Source organism: Salmo trutta, chromosome 14 (genome assembly GCF_901001165.1).
Source record: "Salmo trutta chromosome 14, fSalTru1.1, whole genome shotgun sequence".
Lineage (NCBI taxonomy): Eukaryota > Metazoa > Chordata > Actinopteri > Salmoniformes > Salmonidae > Salmo > Salmo trutta.
The window spans coordinates 25,882,514-25,900,056 of NC_042970.1; the positions used below are offsets into that span (position 1 = coordinate 25,882,514).

Genomic DNA, 17,543 nt, shown 5'->3' on the forward strand with positions numbered 1-17,543 from the left:
AGAGGGAGTAAGGACACATAGGAGGCTGGTGGGAGGAGCTATAGGAAGACGGGCTCATTGTAAGGGCTGGAATGAAATTAATGGATTGAAGTCAAACGTGTTTCCATGTTTGATACCATTCCATTCTAGCCAGTACAATGAGCCCGTCCTCCTATAGCTCCTCCCACTAGCCTCAGAGAGGATAGGATCACGTCCCTCTCCCCTCTAGTCTCGCGTTGCCACACTTCCAAGTCTTGTTCACTTGGCTATTGGAACGAAAGTAAGAAAGCCCTAAATCTTACTTACAGTAGGAGCTACAACCCACTGGACTGGACTGTCCTGGTGAGGGAAGCACATTGTACCCTTCTCATCAGATAATTAAATCAAGTGAGTATGTGTTCATTAATCAAAATGCGAGTATAATATGTCAAATTTGTTCTATTGTAAGCTAGTGCTGTGTACAGTAAATGTATGAAGATGATGGAAAGAACATGAACTGAACTGAGGAATTTGTTTTTTAGAGTAAAGTCCTCTAATAAAAAAATCCTGCTTTCTCTTTTAGATCTAAATGACCTTAAGATGAGTGAGATAGAAGAAATGATGAGGTGAGACAATGAGATGTATACTTACATTCTTTAATTCAATTTCTCTCTGTACAGATACATTGGCTCGGAAAACAACCAACATATGAATGGAGGTAAGATCCATGGAAGAGTAGTCAAAGTGGGAACATTAGTAGTATCTACATGGTCAGATAAGTATCTACACTTACAAATGTGTCTTCAGTTAAAAACACCCACACCCTGCATTGGGTTGAGGAAAGGCCGGACCTCATTTCATTCTCCATGGTCTTACAGTAATATCTATAATGGGTTAAGTTTTGAGCAGCTTTATCAACGGGATCATATTCCCCCCATAGGGAAGACTGTGGCTTTTAAGAAACATCAAGGAGTAAAAACTGTGGGTTAACTGAGACCTATTCTTAGTACTAAGAGGAATGGCTGTGTATGTAAGTCTATCTCCCATGAGGTATTACACTTCTCAACTGGGAAAGAGATCTAGACAGAAGAGAAAAGTATGTATTTTAATGGTTCAATTACCACAATGAAATATATACAACAATACAATGATAGAAATGAAATCGCCTCTAATGCTGCATTAACTGTACAGAGATATAGGTGTATCTTTAAATTTGTAAAAGCTACCAGAAAATAAACCTTTGACATTGTCCTAAAGGCATAGAGAAGACGTCCCTGTGCTGAATTAGTTAAAATCTGAAAGCCTTGTTCTGTTACAAGCCTGGGGAGCACAACCACAAACTTAGTGGTGAAGCACAAACATGCTGAGAAAAAAAGAAATAATATATAGTCCAATAGATGGAGTATTCCCACATGGATTCTCCAGCAGTGGTATTAGGTGAATGCATCTGTGTATTGTAAGGCTACATTTATACAAATATAAAATACAACAAAGCCATACAATTATAATTCTGAGGGGCTAAACTTATTATCGTCATAAAGATGTGTATCTGCAGTACATGAACTATAACACAATGGTTACCACCATACACGATTGTGCAATAGACCTTTCATGCTATAAAACACATGTTTCCAATAGACAGGGACCTGTCTTCTGACCATGCAGATATCATTAGTGGATTCTCTTTCTAGAAGTTGTCAAAGGGGAAGGATAATTAAGATAGAAAACAGCATGTACATAAATGCAGAGATGTAAAAAGCAGACACACATTTTAAAAGGACGAGTAAACAGTTTGTCCCGCACCACACCTCTCCTCCTCTTTGTTCTTCTCATCTCCCCCAATCCGTTCAAATTACCTCCTCTTGTTGGCATCAAGTCCCTCCTCCCCAACCTGAATTCATAACCCGCCTGCCCCCCCTGTTGGCAGGGCACTGGAACAACTCTGTATTCCTGGCCAGAATAGGGAGTTCGCTGGTGTCCAGAGGTAAATAAATGGGAAAGCCATTGGTGGGCAGGGATCAGACCAGACTGGTTGGATGGCAGCGGTAGGTGCAGTTGGAGAGGGGGTCACGCTCAGCCCCCCCATCAGCACTCTGGGAGCAGCATCCCTCGCACGGAGACTCTGGAACACAGAGTGAGAGTGGATGATCAGCACACAGAAATCTGAAAACTCAGGACGCTTCTATCTACACTATAAATCTGCCTTTTATTAGCTTATTTCAAACAGTCCCCTATTGGGCATTAGACAAGGATTACATATCAAAGTGTTAATGAGTGAGACAGTGTAACTGATTGTGTTTGAGAAGTACGTAAGCCTGAGCCTAATACGCTGTGAAAGGGACTTGTTATTCACTAACAACATACTGTACATAGCAACAAGACATACTGGGGATGAACAAAACAGAGCAGCTAAATTAAGTATTTTTGGGGGGGGATGGGGCATTCACAATATCATGTCGTGTCTCCAGTTATTCAATTATGTTTTGCTACACTTAGTCCTAACTTGTGTGGTGTGACGGAGGTTTGTCCCACTGACCGGTGGTGTGCTCTGTCTCTGTGGCCTCGGGCAGCAGGTGGGCTCGGAGAGGGCTGGGCAGGGTGGCCTGGCTGGGGCCCTCCTGACTGGTGCCCAGCTGCAAACGCCTCATGTGACGCACCACTGCCGTGGCGTTAAACGCTTGCTGCAGGAGGGAACACATTCAAATCAGAATATTTAAAAGTGATACATAATAACTGCCATAGAAAACTGTACTGACAATGACAGACAGCTGAATGCTGTAGGATTCTACTTATATATCAAACAAAGCAAAAATGTCTTTGCATTTTGAAGAAGGCCAGGTGCACAGAAAAAGTAACTCACCCTCCACTTGCTCTTGGCAAAGTTTTTCTTGATCTGGGCACTGACAGACTCATGGATGTTCTTATCTAGAGCTGTGTCACCAGCGATCCTGAGGGACAGAGAAAGACATGAGGGGACAAGTTCAGCTGGTTGTCACAAGAACAGGTGAAAACTAGACAATAGCAAAAATGTAGTAGATTATGATAAAGTTGTGTTATGTGCATGCATGTGTGTGTGTGAAGGAGAATATGGTGTACACTACCAGGGGTGCTGCAGAGCCTGGTCACATGTGTAGCGTATCCTGGGGTCCTTCTCCATCAAGTGAACTATGAAGTCTTTGGCTGAAAACAACACATGAACAGACACACATTTACAACTCACATATTTCACCCAAAAACAATGCCTTTTTTCTTAATTTACATGAGATATACAGTAACTAATAATGCTACTTACAGATGACAAAAAGGTAGCTAAAGTAGAAATAGACTAGCTCCCAGGTTACTATAGTACAAGAAGCTTCACTGCAGCAGAAACACTGTCCAGACTGACAGTAAAAAGAAAAACTGTCCACATGCCTTTGACCTGACTTCAGAAACTCCCTACAGGACTAAGAAATTGTGATCTCACAGGGCCTCAGTGATTGTTCTATGGCCAGTGAGTGTCTTATGGTTAATCCCATACACACTGACAGCTTGGCAGACACTCAAAGCATAACAAACCCTAGAGCTAGGGAGTAATTTCCATTAATATGAAACTGCTGACAAGGGGAACTAATAATGGCAACATAATGTTATACATACTGTGTTGCACTATGCTGTAGTGTCCAGGTTTTGTTTCTCTCTCCAGGGAGCAGAGAAAGGAGAGGATTACTGTACCTGAGTCAGAGATATCGTCCCAGTACGGAGAGTCAAACTCATAGTCAGCCTTCAGGATCTGCTCAAAGAGCTTGGCGTCATTCTCGTCATAGAACGGAGGGTATCCACACAAACTGTGTCAGAATAAGAGCGTAAAGGTATCACGGGAGAGTTAGGAGACCTGTTGTAGTGTTTTCATACTTCAAAATGCATCCATGAAGTTATCATTGATCTGGTATGAGTTGATTGTTGAAAACAATGTAGTGGAAAGAAATGTAACGCAGAAATTATGTTTTAAGACTGGTAGGAGAAAGACTACAGTTAAAGAGTCAGTCCAAGCCCATAACTCACAGGATGTAGGCGATGACCCCAATAGACCAGCAGTCCACCGCCTTGCTGTAGGGTTTCTGGGCCAACACTTCAGGGGCTGCAAGACATCAGAGCAGTGTTTTCATCAGCATCATTACACATGTAGTCTGACATGATCACTGTGTGTGTGCTTGCTCTCAAACAGACTCAAATCATAGAAAAGACATGCTCTTGACACATAGATAAAGACACACACACACAGGCATGCACTGATCAGTGCCAGTCCTCCTTACCCACGTATCCTGGTGTTCCGCAGGCTGTGGACATGACACTTCCAGATCCCTCGATCTTGGACAGGCCAAAGTCACTGATCATGATCTTAGAGTCCTCCTCCATACTGTCGTACAGAAGGTTCTCCGGCTGGGAAAGACAGAGAAATCAAACAACTTTATTGTCACAAACATTTAACACACACATGCACACGCACACACACTGGGGAAATAATTAGTTATCCAAACTAATGATCAATCAGTTTACACTCTGCTGAACTGCCTGTAAACAAATTATAGTTAATTAATCTAATTTGCAGGCACTGCAGAATACTTGGGACAAAACACTAGCGTAGGAAACAAACATTTTCCATACTACAAGGTTACCCTTTAACCTCTCGTAATTAGTAATACACTAATTACTAAAAGGTACAATGGTGAAAATTCAACATTGCAGTTTTTCATAGTGGGGATGCCTATCACTCATCCAGTCTTGTGACTATTCAGTCATTGGACTGAAACGAGAAGGTAAAGGACTCCATTGTTTAAAACTCTGAAATCTCATCTTTCATGCCCTTTGTCCTTCCCTTACTCCCAATCACGGCCGGTTGTGATACAGCCTGGAATCGAACCAGGGTCTGTAGTGATGCCTCTAGCACTGAGATGCAGTGCCTTAGACCGCTGCGCCACTCTGGAGCCCCTAAATGCCCACCTAAATATCGTCCTCACCACCTGACCCTTGACTCAGGCTCACCTTCAGGTCGCGGTGTACGATGCCCATGTCATGGAGGTATTTGACAGCATCCAGGATCTGCTGAATGAGCTTGCTGGCATCTTTCTCTGTGTAAAATCCCTTCTCCACAATCCTATCAAACAGCTCCCCACCAGACACCCTGGATAGAGAAGAGGAACGATTTTGATATACATATGGCCATCTAACTGCTACATATGGCCATCTAACTGCTACATATGGCCATCTAACTGCTACATATGGCCATCTAACTGCTACATATGGCCATCTAACTGCTACATATGGCCATCTAACTGCTACATATGGCCATCTAACTGCTACATATGGCCATCTAACTGCTACATATGGCCATCTAACTGCTACATATGGCCATCTAACTGCTACATATGGCCATCTAACTGCTACATATGGTCATCTAACTGCTACATATTGCCGTCTAACTGCTACATATTGCCGTCTAATTGCTACAGGGAGGCGGCTGCCTACCTACAGACTTGATATCATTGGCCACTTTAACAAATGAAACACTCGTCACTTTAATAATGCTACTTCAAGAATGTTTACATATTTCGCATTACTCATTTCATATGTATATACTGTATCCGTCACTATCTATTCTTTACTATCTATTGCATCTTAGCCACTCGGTCACTGCTCATCCATATATTGTATACTTATATATTCTTATCCCATCCCTTTACTAGATTGTGTGTGTTACGTTTCGTTGTGGAATTTGTTAGATATTAGGTTTTGTTGTGGAATTGTTAGATATTACCTGTTAGACACTGCTGCACTGTCGGATCTAGAAGCATAAGCAATTCGAAACTCTCGCAATAACATCTGCTAACTATGTGTATGTGACCAATAAAATTTGATTTGATTATATGTCGTCTAACTTCAACCTGCTTTAACTAACTTCAACCTGGTATTAGCCTCCATCACCACTAGGTGGAGGCATCACTTCTTCCTAGATGTACCCACCACTGCTCTCTATGATTCAGCAATAACAACAAGCTAAAGCCCTGTCAAGCTGGGGAGGAGAGAGAGAGAGAGAGAAAGAGAAAGAGAGAGAGAGGGGGGGGGATTTTTATGTGTGCAAACCCCCAACTGTTCTTTGGTTAAATCTGACTGCCCTTACGGCAGTGTTGCTAAAGTGAACACAACATCCCTCTGTCATCACACCACCGACTGTTTTCAAAAAAACCTCTCTCTCTTTCTCCCCCCTTTCTCTCTGTCTCTAACTTGCTCCACACCTTCTGACATTTCAGGAAGAGAGATGGGTGGTTGAGAGCAAAGTTACTGTGTGAGGGCATATTCCCCAGTGGTTGTCAGCAGGCACGATGCTGCGAGTGTATGTCTGTATGTGTGTGGGAGGGAGGGGGGCTTCTCTTGAGATCAGTGAACAGAAGGACCCTGAGCTCAGAGAGTAATTAATGGAGAATGACACTGTGCGTGGGAGACAGCACAGGCAGGGAGCCTGAAACACACACACAAACACACATTGCAGAGGCATAATCCGGAAAGTTTTTAAACTGAAGGCTGCAGAGAGTGAGTTGATTTGGGGACAGAAAGTGTTGACGTGGGTAGAATTGGAGAACAGAGAGAGATAGCAGAAAGAAGGACAAAATAAAGACAGCAGGATGGTCACTCACAGCTGCATAATCAAGTAGAGGTGGGTTTTACTCTCAAAGATGTCCTCCAGGGAAACAATGTTGGCATGTTTTAACCTAGAGAGGGAGAGAACTTTAGAGTCATAGTCACAAACACAAAACATTATGAACACCTGCTCTTACCATGACCTAGACTGACCAAGTGAATCCAGGTGAAAGCTATGATCCCTTATTGATGTCACTTGATAAATCCACTTCAAATCAGTGTAGATGAAGGGGAGGAGACAGGTTAAATAATGATTTTTAAGCCTTGAGACATGGATTGTGTACGTGTGCCATTCAGAGGGTGAATGGGCAAGACAAAAGATTTAAGTGCATTTGAACGGGTTATCGTGTCAAGAACTTAAATGCTGCTGGGTTTTTCACGCTCAATAGTTTCCTGTGCGAATCAAGAATGGTCCACCTAGGGCTGTGGCAGTCACAAAATTTCATCAGCCGGTGATTGTCAAGCAAATAACTGTCGGTCTCACGGTAATTGAGCATTAATCAGCATAAACATATTTAGCATCTCCTGGTTTCCACACATAGCATACAAGCCACTGATGCAGACCTTGGGACATCTACATTTTAAAAAGTCTAATAAATCCATATAATATAGCCTACACCATCACAATAAATCCATTATTTAATTTAGACAGGTCTAAAGAAGCATGATATGAAGAAAATGTAGTCTATTTCAGAAGAAAAGAATAGCATACTCTGAGTTGTTCTTATGTTAGGTCCGGATGTGGCTATGCCAAATGGCTGTGGGCTACCCTAGTCCATTTAGCAGACAAGATTTGCTTTGAATTCCATGGCATTATTTTATAGTATGAAGAATACAACTGAACAAAGCTGAATAAAATATAAATATTTTCTCCAAACGATTTGAGGGAGTGCGCACATGCAACTATTCTGTGTTGAGCGGTCAACAAATAAGTAGGTAGTCCTATATACTTAATTTAGAGTTTTAATGTAACTTTAGTTGTTGTTCAAACATTGGGCTATATGTTTTGATTTTTAATACATTGTAAGGCTGCATGATGAGACTCTAATGATGATTTGAAAAAAGTTGCTTGAAAGGTATGAGCTTTGCTTTTTTTGCAGGCTGTACACACTTCAATAGTCTCTCATTCACAATTTAGCAAGCACTTGATAATGCCTCGAATTTCAGAGCAGCCTCCCCTTTGTGGCCGTAATGCACCCTAAAAAAAATCCATGCCTTTTGCGGCCTGGAGTGCAGCGTTGTTCCCTTCTTCCTGATTGCTGCGCAATCCGAAGCATCTCTCACTCACATGGCTCTTCATCACGTGATCAGGTCTTTCTCACAGGCTACAAGTGAAGACAGACACATCAGGGATGCAACTGCGCGTGTCCTTATCCAATTCTGAGGTGCATATTGAAGATATTGGAAGAACTGTCCACATTTACTTTTCATCAGCCAACAAGATGAATAGGCCTAACGAACAGCAATCTACTATCCCTTACAGTACAAAAGTTGACCTATTCTGTTCTGTGCAAGAAAATATTCCAAACATAGTCTGGGACAGTTGTGGGGTGCAATAGATCCCAAATTAATACAACCACTTGCATCCAAAAATATTTTTTTACGCAATGTGGCTGACGCAAGAAATCAGAATGTTTAGCTTAAAATGTTGATAAACTATTAGACTATTTCTTCACATTAGAAGCGCTGCAATATGCACATGGCAGTAGGCTATAAGCGCAAATGTGCCATTAACGGGAAAACACCATTATCAAAAGTGACTGCAAATGCAATTTTGCATGTAATGTTTTAATTATAAAGGTGCATTTATTTTTATGGTGAAAATGATCTTCCCCAAACTTCAAACTCACGTGCTGCTTATGTATACCAGTTAGTGTAACGATTGTCCAAAGGAGTAGACCAAGGTGCAGCGTGGTATGTGTTCATCTTGATATTTATTTTAAATCAGAACACTTAAACAAAATAATAAACAAAGGTAAAAGACAGTCACGTCTTGCAGGCTTACCGAGCAGTACAAAATTAAGATCCCACAACTCAAGGAGAGAAAAAGGGCTGCCTAAGTATGGTTCCCAATCAGAGACAACGATAGGTAGCTGCCTCTGATTGGAAACCATACCTGGCCAAAACATAGAAATAAAAAACATAGAATGCCCACCCCACACCCTGACCTAAAAAAATTGAGAAATAAACCGTCTCTCTTAGGTCAGGGCGTGACAGTTAGGCTCTAAACCCCTTGTAAAGCGTATTAATGTGCTTAATTTTAAGAAGTTATTTGGCCACTTCAGTTGTGATACAAACCTTATAAAAACACATAGGCCTATGGGCTAGGTGTGTGACTATGATTTGAAAAAGTCGCCCAAAAAAAAGGAAGTTTCTTATGCTGGGCATCATTCACAAGTGACAATATATAATTCACAAGTGATAGGATAATATTGACACCCATCAGACTATTCTTGATCTAATCTTTTCTTTTGATTTGATTTAGTGGTCCATTTAGAATGGACCATTATCATGGAGCTGTCTCGAAACAGGGGCAGTGGGAAAAAATAGATGTCATCTATGCACTTTAATAGCGAATGGAGGATGCTTTCCTGTAGTTCATTTTCATGCCAGCCAGGTTGTCCTGTTGTAAAGGTAAACAATGTGCTTAATATTAGGAAAGTTGAGAAATAAAAATAGTAGGCTTAGTCTATAGAAAGCTGATGGGAACCTCTTTTTTTGTAGAGGCCATCACTCTGTTTTCTCGCGCAATTGCATAGCCTATAGAAATGTTGCCCAAGATGAGCTCATGGGCTCTCATGAAGTATTTGATTCGATTTTCGATAACATTTGCGTTTATATCAGAGTGATTAGAGGGACAATAGAGTGCTGAGTACCAGGCAGTTAGCAAGTTTGGTAGGCTACTAATGACCAGCAGCAACATCAGAGCTTGGAGGAGCCTAATTACCGTGGCTAAATGGTCACGTGGAATTTGACTGCCTTCATGACTCGTGACTGCCGGTGTGGCGGTAATAGGGTCACCACAACAACCCTAGGTCCACCACGCAAAGGACATCCAACCAACTTGACAAAACTGTGGGATGAATTGGAATCGACATGGACCAGGATCCCTGTAAAACGCTTTCGACACCTTGTAGAGCCCATGCCCGACAAATTGAGGCTGTTCTCAGGGCAAAAGTGGGTGGTGCAACTCAATATTAGGAAGCTGTTCCTAATATTTTGTATACTCAGTCTACGTTACCATGAGAAATACAGAACTGTCTTTTTCTTGACACCGTGTGATTGTTAAAAATAGCATTTCAATTTTCTCTCAGATCATTTTGATCATTTTTGTATATAAATTAACTTCATAGGGAGCACTATATGAAAAAGTAAAAAATATATATATTAAAAAGGTAATATTAGTTACCTGGAGCTAGAGTTTTATCAAGAGTGGTCAGACTCTAATTGGTTGAGCAGTGTATTCCGTCGGCCCTGAGAGTCATTGGCGTGGTAATAGAACACTGGTGATTCACTGCTTTGGAGGCGGTTTTCTACCATCAGCCCCATGCTCGCCTACAAACACACACAATCTCTCAATCTCTCTTAGACACTCCTCACCTTACAGAACACTGACACATCTTCTTCACTGCCATTTTTCTATCTTTGGTTTTAGCTCTGCAGGAGTGCAGAACCATTCAAGGGGTAGAAAGCTAACAATGCTCTGACACAAGGCTGAGTCCTCCTATGACTGCAAGAGTAGCTCCTACTCTATCTCTAGGTCTCTCTCTCTCTCTACACCAAATTAGCATTGCACAGCACAGGTAGAATACATTGCTTTCCCCTTAAACTACCAATAATTCATCCATCTGTGTCACAAAATTTTGAGAAGACCTGCTCATAAAGAATGATATTAGGTGAAGGCACAGCATCTCAGTGCAAGAGGCGTCACTGCAGTCCCTGGTTCGAATCCAGGCTGCATCACATCTGGCCATGATTGGGAGTCCCATAGGGCAGCGCACAATTGCCCAGCATCGGCCCGGTTTGGCCGGGGTAGGCCGTCATTGTAAATAGGAATTTGTTGTTAACTGACTTGCCTCGTTAAATAAAGGTTAAATGAAAAAAATATATAAAAAATGGCCTAAGTCTTCAGTATAGCAGCAACTGACACTCACAGGGAGAGCCAACATGAGTCATTCTTCCCATGGAATTTAAGCAGACGGGTAACTACTGGCCCATGTTGAGTCCAATGATTCCCACAATTATGTCAAGTTGCCTGGATGCACTTTGGGTGGTGGACCATTTTTGACACACAAGGGACAATGTGGACTGTGATAAACCCTGCAGCGTAGCAGTTCTTGACACAAACCGGTGAATCTGGTACGTCCTACCATACCCTGTTCAAAGGCACTTCTTTCTTTAACATGCCTCCTCCCCTTCATCTACACTGATTCCTAATGTTTTGTACACTCAGTGTATAGGAGTCGTATTGATACTGACCAACAGATAGCCAGACAATCAGAGAGACGAACAGCACCCCATTAATGACAGACACTTGTCACACTGACGCAGCTCAGAGAGAGGCCAGATCAAACATGGAATCGCACCGCAATATTAATCTAGTATCACGTGTGTAACTATGCCCTTTCTGAAACACTGTTGTCTGGGGGAAAACACAACACTTTGTCATTGGCAGTGATCCAACTGAGACAAGAGGGAGATTATAAAAGCCCTTTGATTTCATTATGCTCTCAGTAAAGTATGTTTTATTGAGTGGAGAGAGTGAGCAGAGGTAATGAATTGCTCCATACAGGGGCTGACTAATGGTTTCATGCAGTACTCTGGGGGATACAGTTCAGTACACTATATTAGGCTACATATCCTACACAAAAAGGGCATTATAATCATTTTCACAAAACATTATGAACACGACCAGGTGAAAGCTATGATCTTTGCAATCCAAGATGGCGTAGCAGTCAGATGTCTTTGTCCTGTCGTGTCCCTTGTATATATCTTTTAACATATTTTTCTTCGCATATCTTTTAAAAATATTTTACGAAACCTCAACTTCTAAATACTCTCCTGCAACCCGCCTCACCCAATGTGGCGTGGATCTGTTTTTCTTTTCTAAAGTATTTCTATTCACTTCGGATCTGGAATCCCTCAACTGAAGCTTGCCAGCTAACTACCTAGCAGTTACCAGTAAGCAAACCATTGCTAGCGGTCATCAGCTAACCTTTAGCTCGGAAAGCTCTTGCCAGTTCGAACAACGTGACTCAAACCAGAGCATAACGGACCTATTTTTTATTTTTTTCCTCCCATATCCCCGGATTCCTACCGCAAACTCTGAACATTTTCATCTGGATCTTCGCAACTAGCTAACCGCAATCCCGGGTGACTACTCCTGGCTAGCATTTCCATCCCGGAGCAAGCACCAATTAGCCTGAAGCTAGCCTGGCCAGGGCCCCTGTGCTACCACCGAAGCACACTCCTGGGCTACAATATCCAGACCCCTTCTACCGCCGGTATGGGGCACAGAACCTCGCCGATCCTCTACGACTGGAATACTGACATAATCTGCCCGAGGATTCCAACAGGCCCCTCAGGCGAGACGTCCGCTGAAGGCCCATTCGGCTAACCGCAGCCTACTAGCTACCTAGAGCTACTTGGAACCCTACTAATTCCATGACTGTTCTTTCGACGTCACCGCACAAAGAGGCAAAAACAGACTTACCCCCATCGCGATGTCCCCAAAAGGCTAACTTGCTAGCCCCGGTCTGTTAACTGCTAGCTCGCCTGCCCCAGTCTGCTAACTGCTAGCCCCGGTCTGCCAACTGCTTGCTTGCTAACTGCTAGCTTGCCAGCTCCAGTCTGCTAACTGCTAGCTTGTTTAGCCCCGGCCTGCTAACTGTCTGAATCGCCGTGTCCCCAGTCAGCCCAACCACTCACTGGACCCATATGTTCACTTGGCTACGCATGCCTCTCTCTAATATAAATATGCCTCGTCCATTACTGTCCTGGTTAGTGATTACTGTCTTATTTCACTGTAGAACCTCTAGCCCTGCTCAATATGCCTTAACCAACCATGTTGTTCCACCTCCTACATATGCGATGACATCACCTGGTTTAAACGTCTCCAGAGACTATACCTCTCTCATCATTACTCAATGACTAGGTTTACCTCCAATGTACTCACATCCTACCTTACCTTTGTCTGTACACTATGCCTTGAATCTATACTATCGTGTCCAGAAACCTGCTCCTTTTACTCTCTGTTCGGAACGTGCTAGACGGCCAGTTCGTATAGCCTTTATCCTACTTCTCCTCTGTTCCTCTGGTGATCTGGAGGTTAATCCAGGTCCTGCAGTGCCTAGTATCCTGGAATGAAATTGACCTCATCCCGTCAATAAATGATGCCTGGCTATTCTTTAAAAGTGCCTTCCTCGCCATCTTAAACAAGCATGCCCCACTCAAACAATTTTGAACTAGGAATAGATATAGTCCTTGGTTCACTCCAGACCTGTCTGCCCTTGACCAGCACAAAAACATCCCGTGGCATCCTGCATTAGCATCGAATAGCCCCCCCGTGATATGCAACTTTTCAGGGAAGTTAGGAACAAATATACACAGTCAGTTAGAAAAGCTAAGGCTAGCTTTTTCAAACAGAAATTTGCATCCTGTAGAACTAACTCAAAAAAGTTCTGGGACACTGTAAAGTCCATGGAGAAAAAGAGCACCTTCTCCCAGCTGCCCACTGCTCTGAAGCTAGGAAACACTGTTACCACCGATAAATCCACAATAATTGAGAATTTCAATAAGCATTTCTCTACGGCTGGCCATGCTTTCCACCTGGCAACCCCTACCCCGGTCAACTGCCCGGCACCCTCCACAGCAACCCGCCAAAGCCCCCACCATTTCTCCTTCACCCAAATCCAGATAACTGATGTTCTGAAAGAGCTGCAAAATCTGGATCCATTCAAATCAGCCGGGCTAGACAATCTGGACCCTCTCTTTCTAAAATTATCTGCCGAAATTGTTGCAACCCCTATTACTAGCCTGTTCAACCTCTCTTTTGTATCGCTTGAGATTCTCAAAGATTGGAAAGCTGCTGCGGTCATCCCCCTCTTCAAAGGGGGGGACACTCTAGACCCAAACTGCTACAGACCTATATTTTTCCTAGTCTGTCTTTCTAAGGTCCTCGAAAGCTAAGTTAACAAACAGATTACTGACCATTTCGAATCCCACCGTACCTTCTCCGCTATGCAATCTGGTTTCAGAGCTGGTCATGGGTGCACCTCAGCCACGCTCAAGGTCCTAAACGACATCGTAACCGCCATCGATAAGAGACATTACTGTGCAGCCGTATTCATCAACCTGGCCAAGGCTTTCGACTCTGTCAATCACCACATTCTTATTGGCAGACTCGACAGCCTTGGTTTCTCAAATGATTGCCTCGCCTGGTTTACCAACTACTTCTCTGATAGAGTTCAGTGTGTCAAATCGGAGGGCCTGTTGTCCGGATCTCTGGCAGTCTCTATGGGTGTGCCACAGGGTTCAATTCTCAGGCCGACTCTCTTCTCTGTATACATCAATGATGCTGCTCTTGCTGCTGGTGATTCTCTGATCCACCTCTACGCAGACGACACCATTCTGTATACTTCTGGCCCCTCTTTGGACACTGTGTTAACTAACCTCCTGACAAGCTTCAATGCCATACAACTCTCCTTCCGTGGCCTCCAACTGCTCTTAAACGCAAGTAAAACTAAATGCATGCTATTCAATTGATCACTGCCCGCAACTGCTCGCCCGTCCAGCATCACTACTCTGGACGGCTCTGACTTAGAATACGTGGTCAACTACAAATACCTGGGTGTCTGGTTAGACTGTAAACTCTCCTTCCAGACTCACATTAAGCATCTCCAATCCAACATTAAATCTAGAATCGGCTTCCTATATCGCAATAAAACATCCTTCACTCATGCTGCCAAACATACCCTCGGAAAACTGACCATTCTACCGATCCTCGACTTCATGATGTCATCTATAAAATAGCCTCCAACACTCTACTCAACAAACTGGATGCAGTCTATCACAGTGCCATACGTTTTGTCACCAAAGCCCCATACACTACCCACCATTGCGACCTGTACGCTCTCGTTGGTTGGCCCTCGCTTCATACAGCCCATCTATCTACCTACCTCATCCCCATACTGTATTTATTTATTTATTTCTTTATTTCTTTATCTTGCTCCTTTGCACCCCAGTATCTCTACTTGCACATTCATCTTCTGCACATCTACCATTCCAGTGTTTAATTGCTATATTGTAATTACTTCGCCACCATTGCCTTAACTTACCTCATTTGCACTGTATATAGACTTTTTGTTTTCTTTTGTTCTACTGTATTATTGACTGTATGCTTTATCTTGGCCAGGTCGCAGTTCCAAATGAGAACTTGTTCTCAACTAGCCTACCTGGTTAAATAAAGGTGAAATAAAAACTCTCTCTCAGTACAATACAGTAAGGAAGGTTAGTGGCACAGCCCCTCTATAAAAGGTTCTCTCTCTCTCTCTCTCTCTCAACAGATAACTGTATCCATAACCCTTCACACTGATAGTAACTACCCGCGGACTTCTACAATGATGTTAACTACATCCACAATCTTGATCACTGATGTCTTCTAACTACCTCCTTGCTATCTGATGCAACTTTCGGTGACTAAGCAGCTCTGTCCTGGGGGCAGTAGTGACATCCTCTAACACTACTCGAAGAAATGTTGGCTTATTTTTACTTTTAGTAGTTTAAACTACGGTCTATGTATGTCTCTTTCTTTCTCTTTCTGTCTCTCTCTCTTTTTGTCTCACTCTCTCCCTCTCGCACTCCAATCCTCAACTCTAGAAGGATCCCTGTATATTCACTAGGCCTATGTGTCTCCTGTAACCTAGGCAACAAGAGCACTATAAATAGCTTAGGCCCCTCTAGTTCCGTGTGTTTCCGGCTTGGTACGTAATTCCCCTGTTTTAAAGTTAGGTATTTTAACCAGACTGTCATTACCGCAATTGTAGTCACTATCTGACTCAGAGTTAAATCTCCTCCTCCCCTAAAATCGATGAGCAACATGTGGGTGTGTGTGTGTGAGTGTGTGTGTCACTCACTTGTGTAGGACAGCAATCTCGTTCTCAATGCTGTTCTCTTTGCCCTCCAGGGCTTTCTTAGGGATGCATTTGATGGCCACCAGTTTCTGGGTCCTCTTCTCTTCTGCTAGGACCACCTCGGAGAAAGCCCCCCTGAAACAAAAACAAGACAGGTCAGCCAAAGACAACACAGACTGCCAATCACATGTATTTTCTTCTGCAATCATTTTTATTAATAACCCAGGACAAACACTCCAAAAGAGCAAGCAGAGGTACTGTAACAATGGCAAGGAAAAACTCCTTATTAAAGTATATGAACCAGAAGCAACTCTACAGGGGTAGCTCACTTAATTTTGGAACATTCTAGATTTTATAAAGTGGCCTACATCAAACAAGTTTCACTTTTAGTTTTATTTATTTATCCTCTAAATGAATACTGAGGAAACTGGACTTTGGACTGGGAGCATATGGGTTGGCTTGTTTCCTCAAGTGTTGTAACTTGCGTACATGTCTGAGGACGTATGTGTGCATGTGCGTGGTTTGTGTACATATGTGTGTGTTATGCAGTGGTAACAGTCCCCAGCCTCACTCAGTCTTATCTTTCTCTAGGTTGCTGGTAGCTGTGTGCAGGACATGGACATGGCTGAGCCTTAAGCCTCAGAGGGCAGGTTTTATACAAACATAATCTACAGTAAGACAAGGCATGGCATGATGGCACCATGCCAGGGTCTCAGAGAAGACGCTGCATAACAAAATGGTGGAAGCCTCTTCTTCACTAATGGCAAGCCGTAGGTGCAATACACAGTCAGAGAATAAAAATGTTTTACTAAAATGACATTAAATTTGACTTTTCCAATACAGGTGATCAAATCCCAAAGGCCAGCCATATGTTTGGCTTTGGATAATGATGACGCATGCTCTCAGGCACACCTGAAATGGAACTGAGGGGTTGTTGTGGTCAGCCTGCTCCATCTGATTCTGACTTCCTGGAATTAAAGTAGGACATAATGGATGTTGGACAACACGTGTTATTGTTTGTGTGTTTGGTACACATGGGCACAGGTGTTACACGTAACGACAACAAAGGATGTGTTAGATTTGTGTTTTGACCCTCGGGACTGGTTCATTCATTTGAAAGGACTGAAAGAAAAAAAACGTTTGCATGCTATTTATAACCCTGCAAAACAGCATCAAACGCTTAACATTCAGGAGTCAAGCCAATCACTGACCTTAAACCACAATGGGAATGATTGTGCTCACCGGGTTATTTCAGTAGAAACACACCAACAACACGCAGGAAAACAAAAGAGACAAATCTTCTATAAATTGTCAATTGGACGAAACCGTTTTTTCAATGGTAATTCCTCAATGTCGTGCAAAGTCTTGAATTTGGTAGATGGTTGTTGTTGAGTGTTCTTCCTGCTCTTGCTAAGAGAAATTGTAAACATATTACCTCATCTAAATCACTGTGGAAACAGAACGTTTTAGTATTCTTGTGACTCACTAAATAGAACCATGTTTCTTGTCTCAACCCAGCTACGACCCAAGGAGACTGGTCACCAGTAGCGGTGTCTGGGTAAAATCCCTGAAGAAGCCAAGCCAGAAAAGAAAGCCAGATTACAACATATGTGTTGTGATAATTGCGTTGTTTGCTCTATAACCTGTTAGTTCATATCCCGTGACACTGTCATATATAAGCCTAAGGCCGAGACAATAAGAAGGCACAGTGGCAGAATAAATTCACCCGCACCTTTGTTTCATCCCAAAACTGGAGAGCAACATCTGTCCGGTGAA

At 42.8% G+C, this 17,543-nt stretch overlaps 1 protein-coding gene across 2 annotated transcripts in view; it reads right to left on the reverse strand.

Annotated features, from left to right (window-relative positions):
- Positions 1-595: 595 nt before the first annotated feature.
- Positions 596-17,543, reverse strand: part of LOC115207677 (calcium/calmodulin-dependent protein kinase type 1) — a 60,271-nt gene continuing 43,323 nt past the window's right edge. For both annotated transcript variants that reach the window (XM_029775016.1, XM_029775015.1), the window contains exons 3-12: positions 15,771-15,902; positions 6,633-6,707; positions 4,984-5,122; positions 4,254-4,380; positions 4,003-4,078; positions 3,673-3,785; positions 3,060-3,138; positions 2,819-2,906; positions 2,495-2,639; positions 596-2,080 (exon numbers count right to left, since the gene is read on the reverse strand). In XM_029775016.1, the coding sequence (XP_029630876.1) occupies positions 1,977-2,080; positions 2,495-2,639; positions 2,819-2,906; positions 3,060-3,138; positions 3,673-3,785; positions 4,003-4,078; positions 4,254-4,380; positions 4,984-5,122; positions 6,633-6,707; positions 15,771-15,902 (1,078 nt within the window). In that variant the 3' untranslated portion in view covers positions 596-1,976. The remainder of the gene's footprint in view (positions 2,081-2,494; positions 2,640-2,818; positions 2,907-3,059; positions 3,139-3,672; positions 3,786-4,002; positions 4,079-4,253; positions 4,381-4,983; positions 5,123-6,632; positions 6,708-15,770; positions 15,903-17,543) is intronic.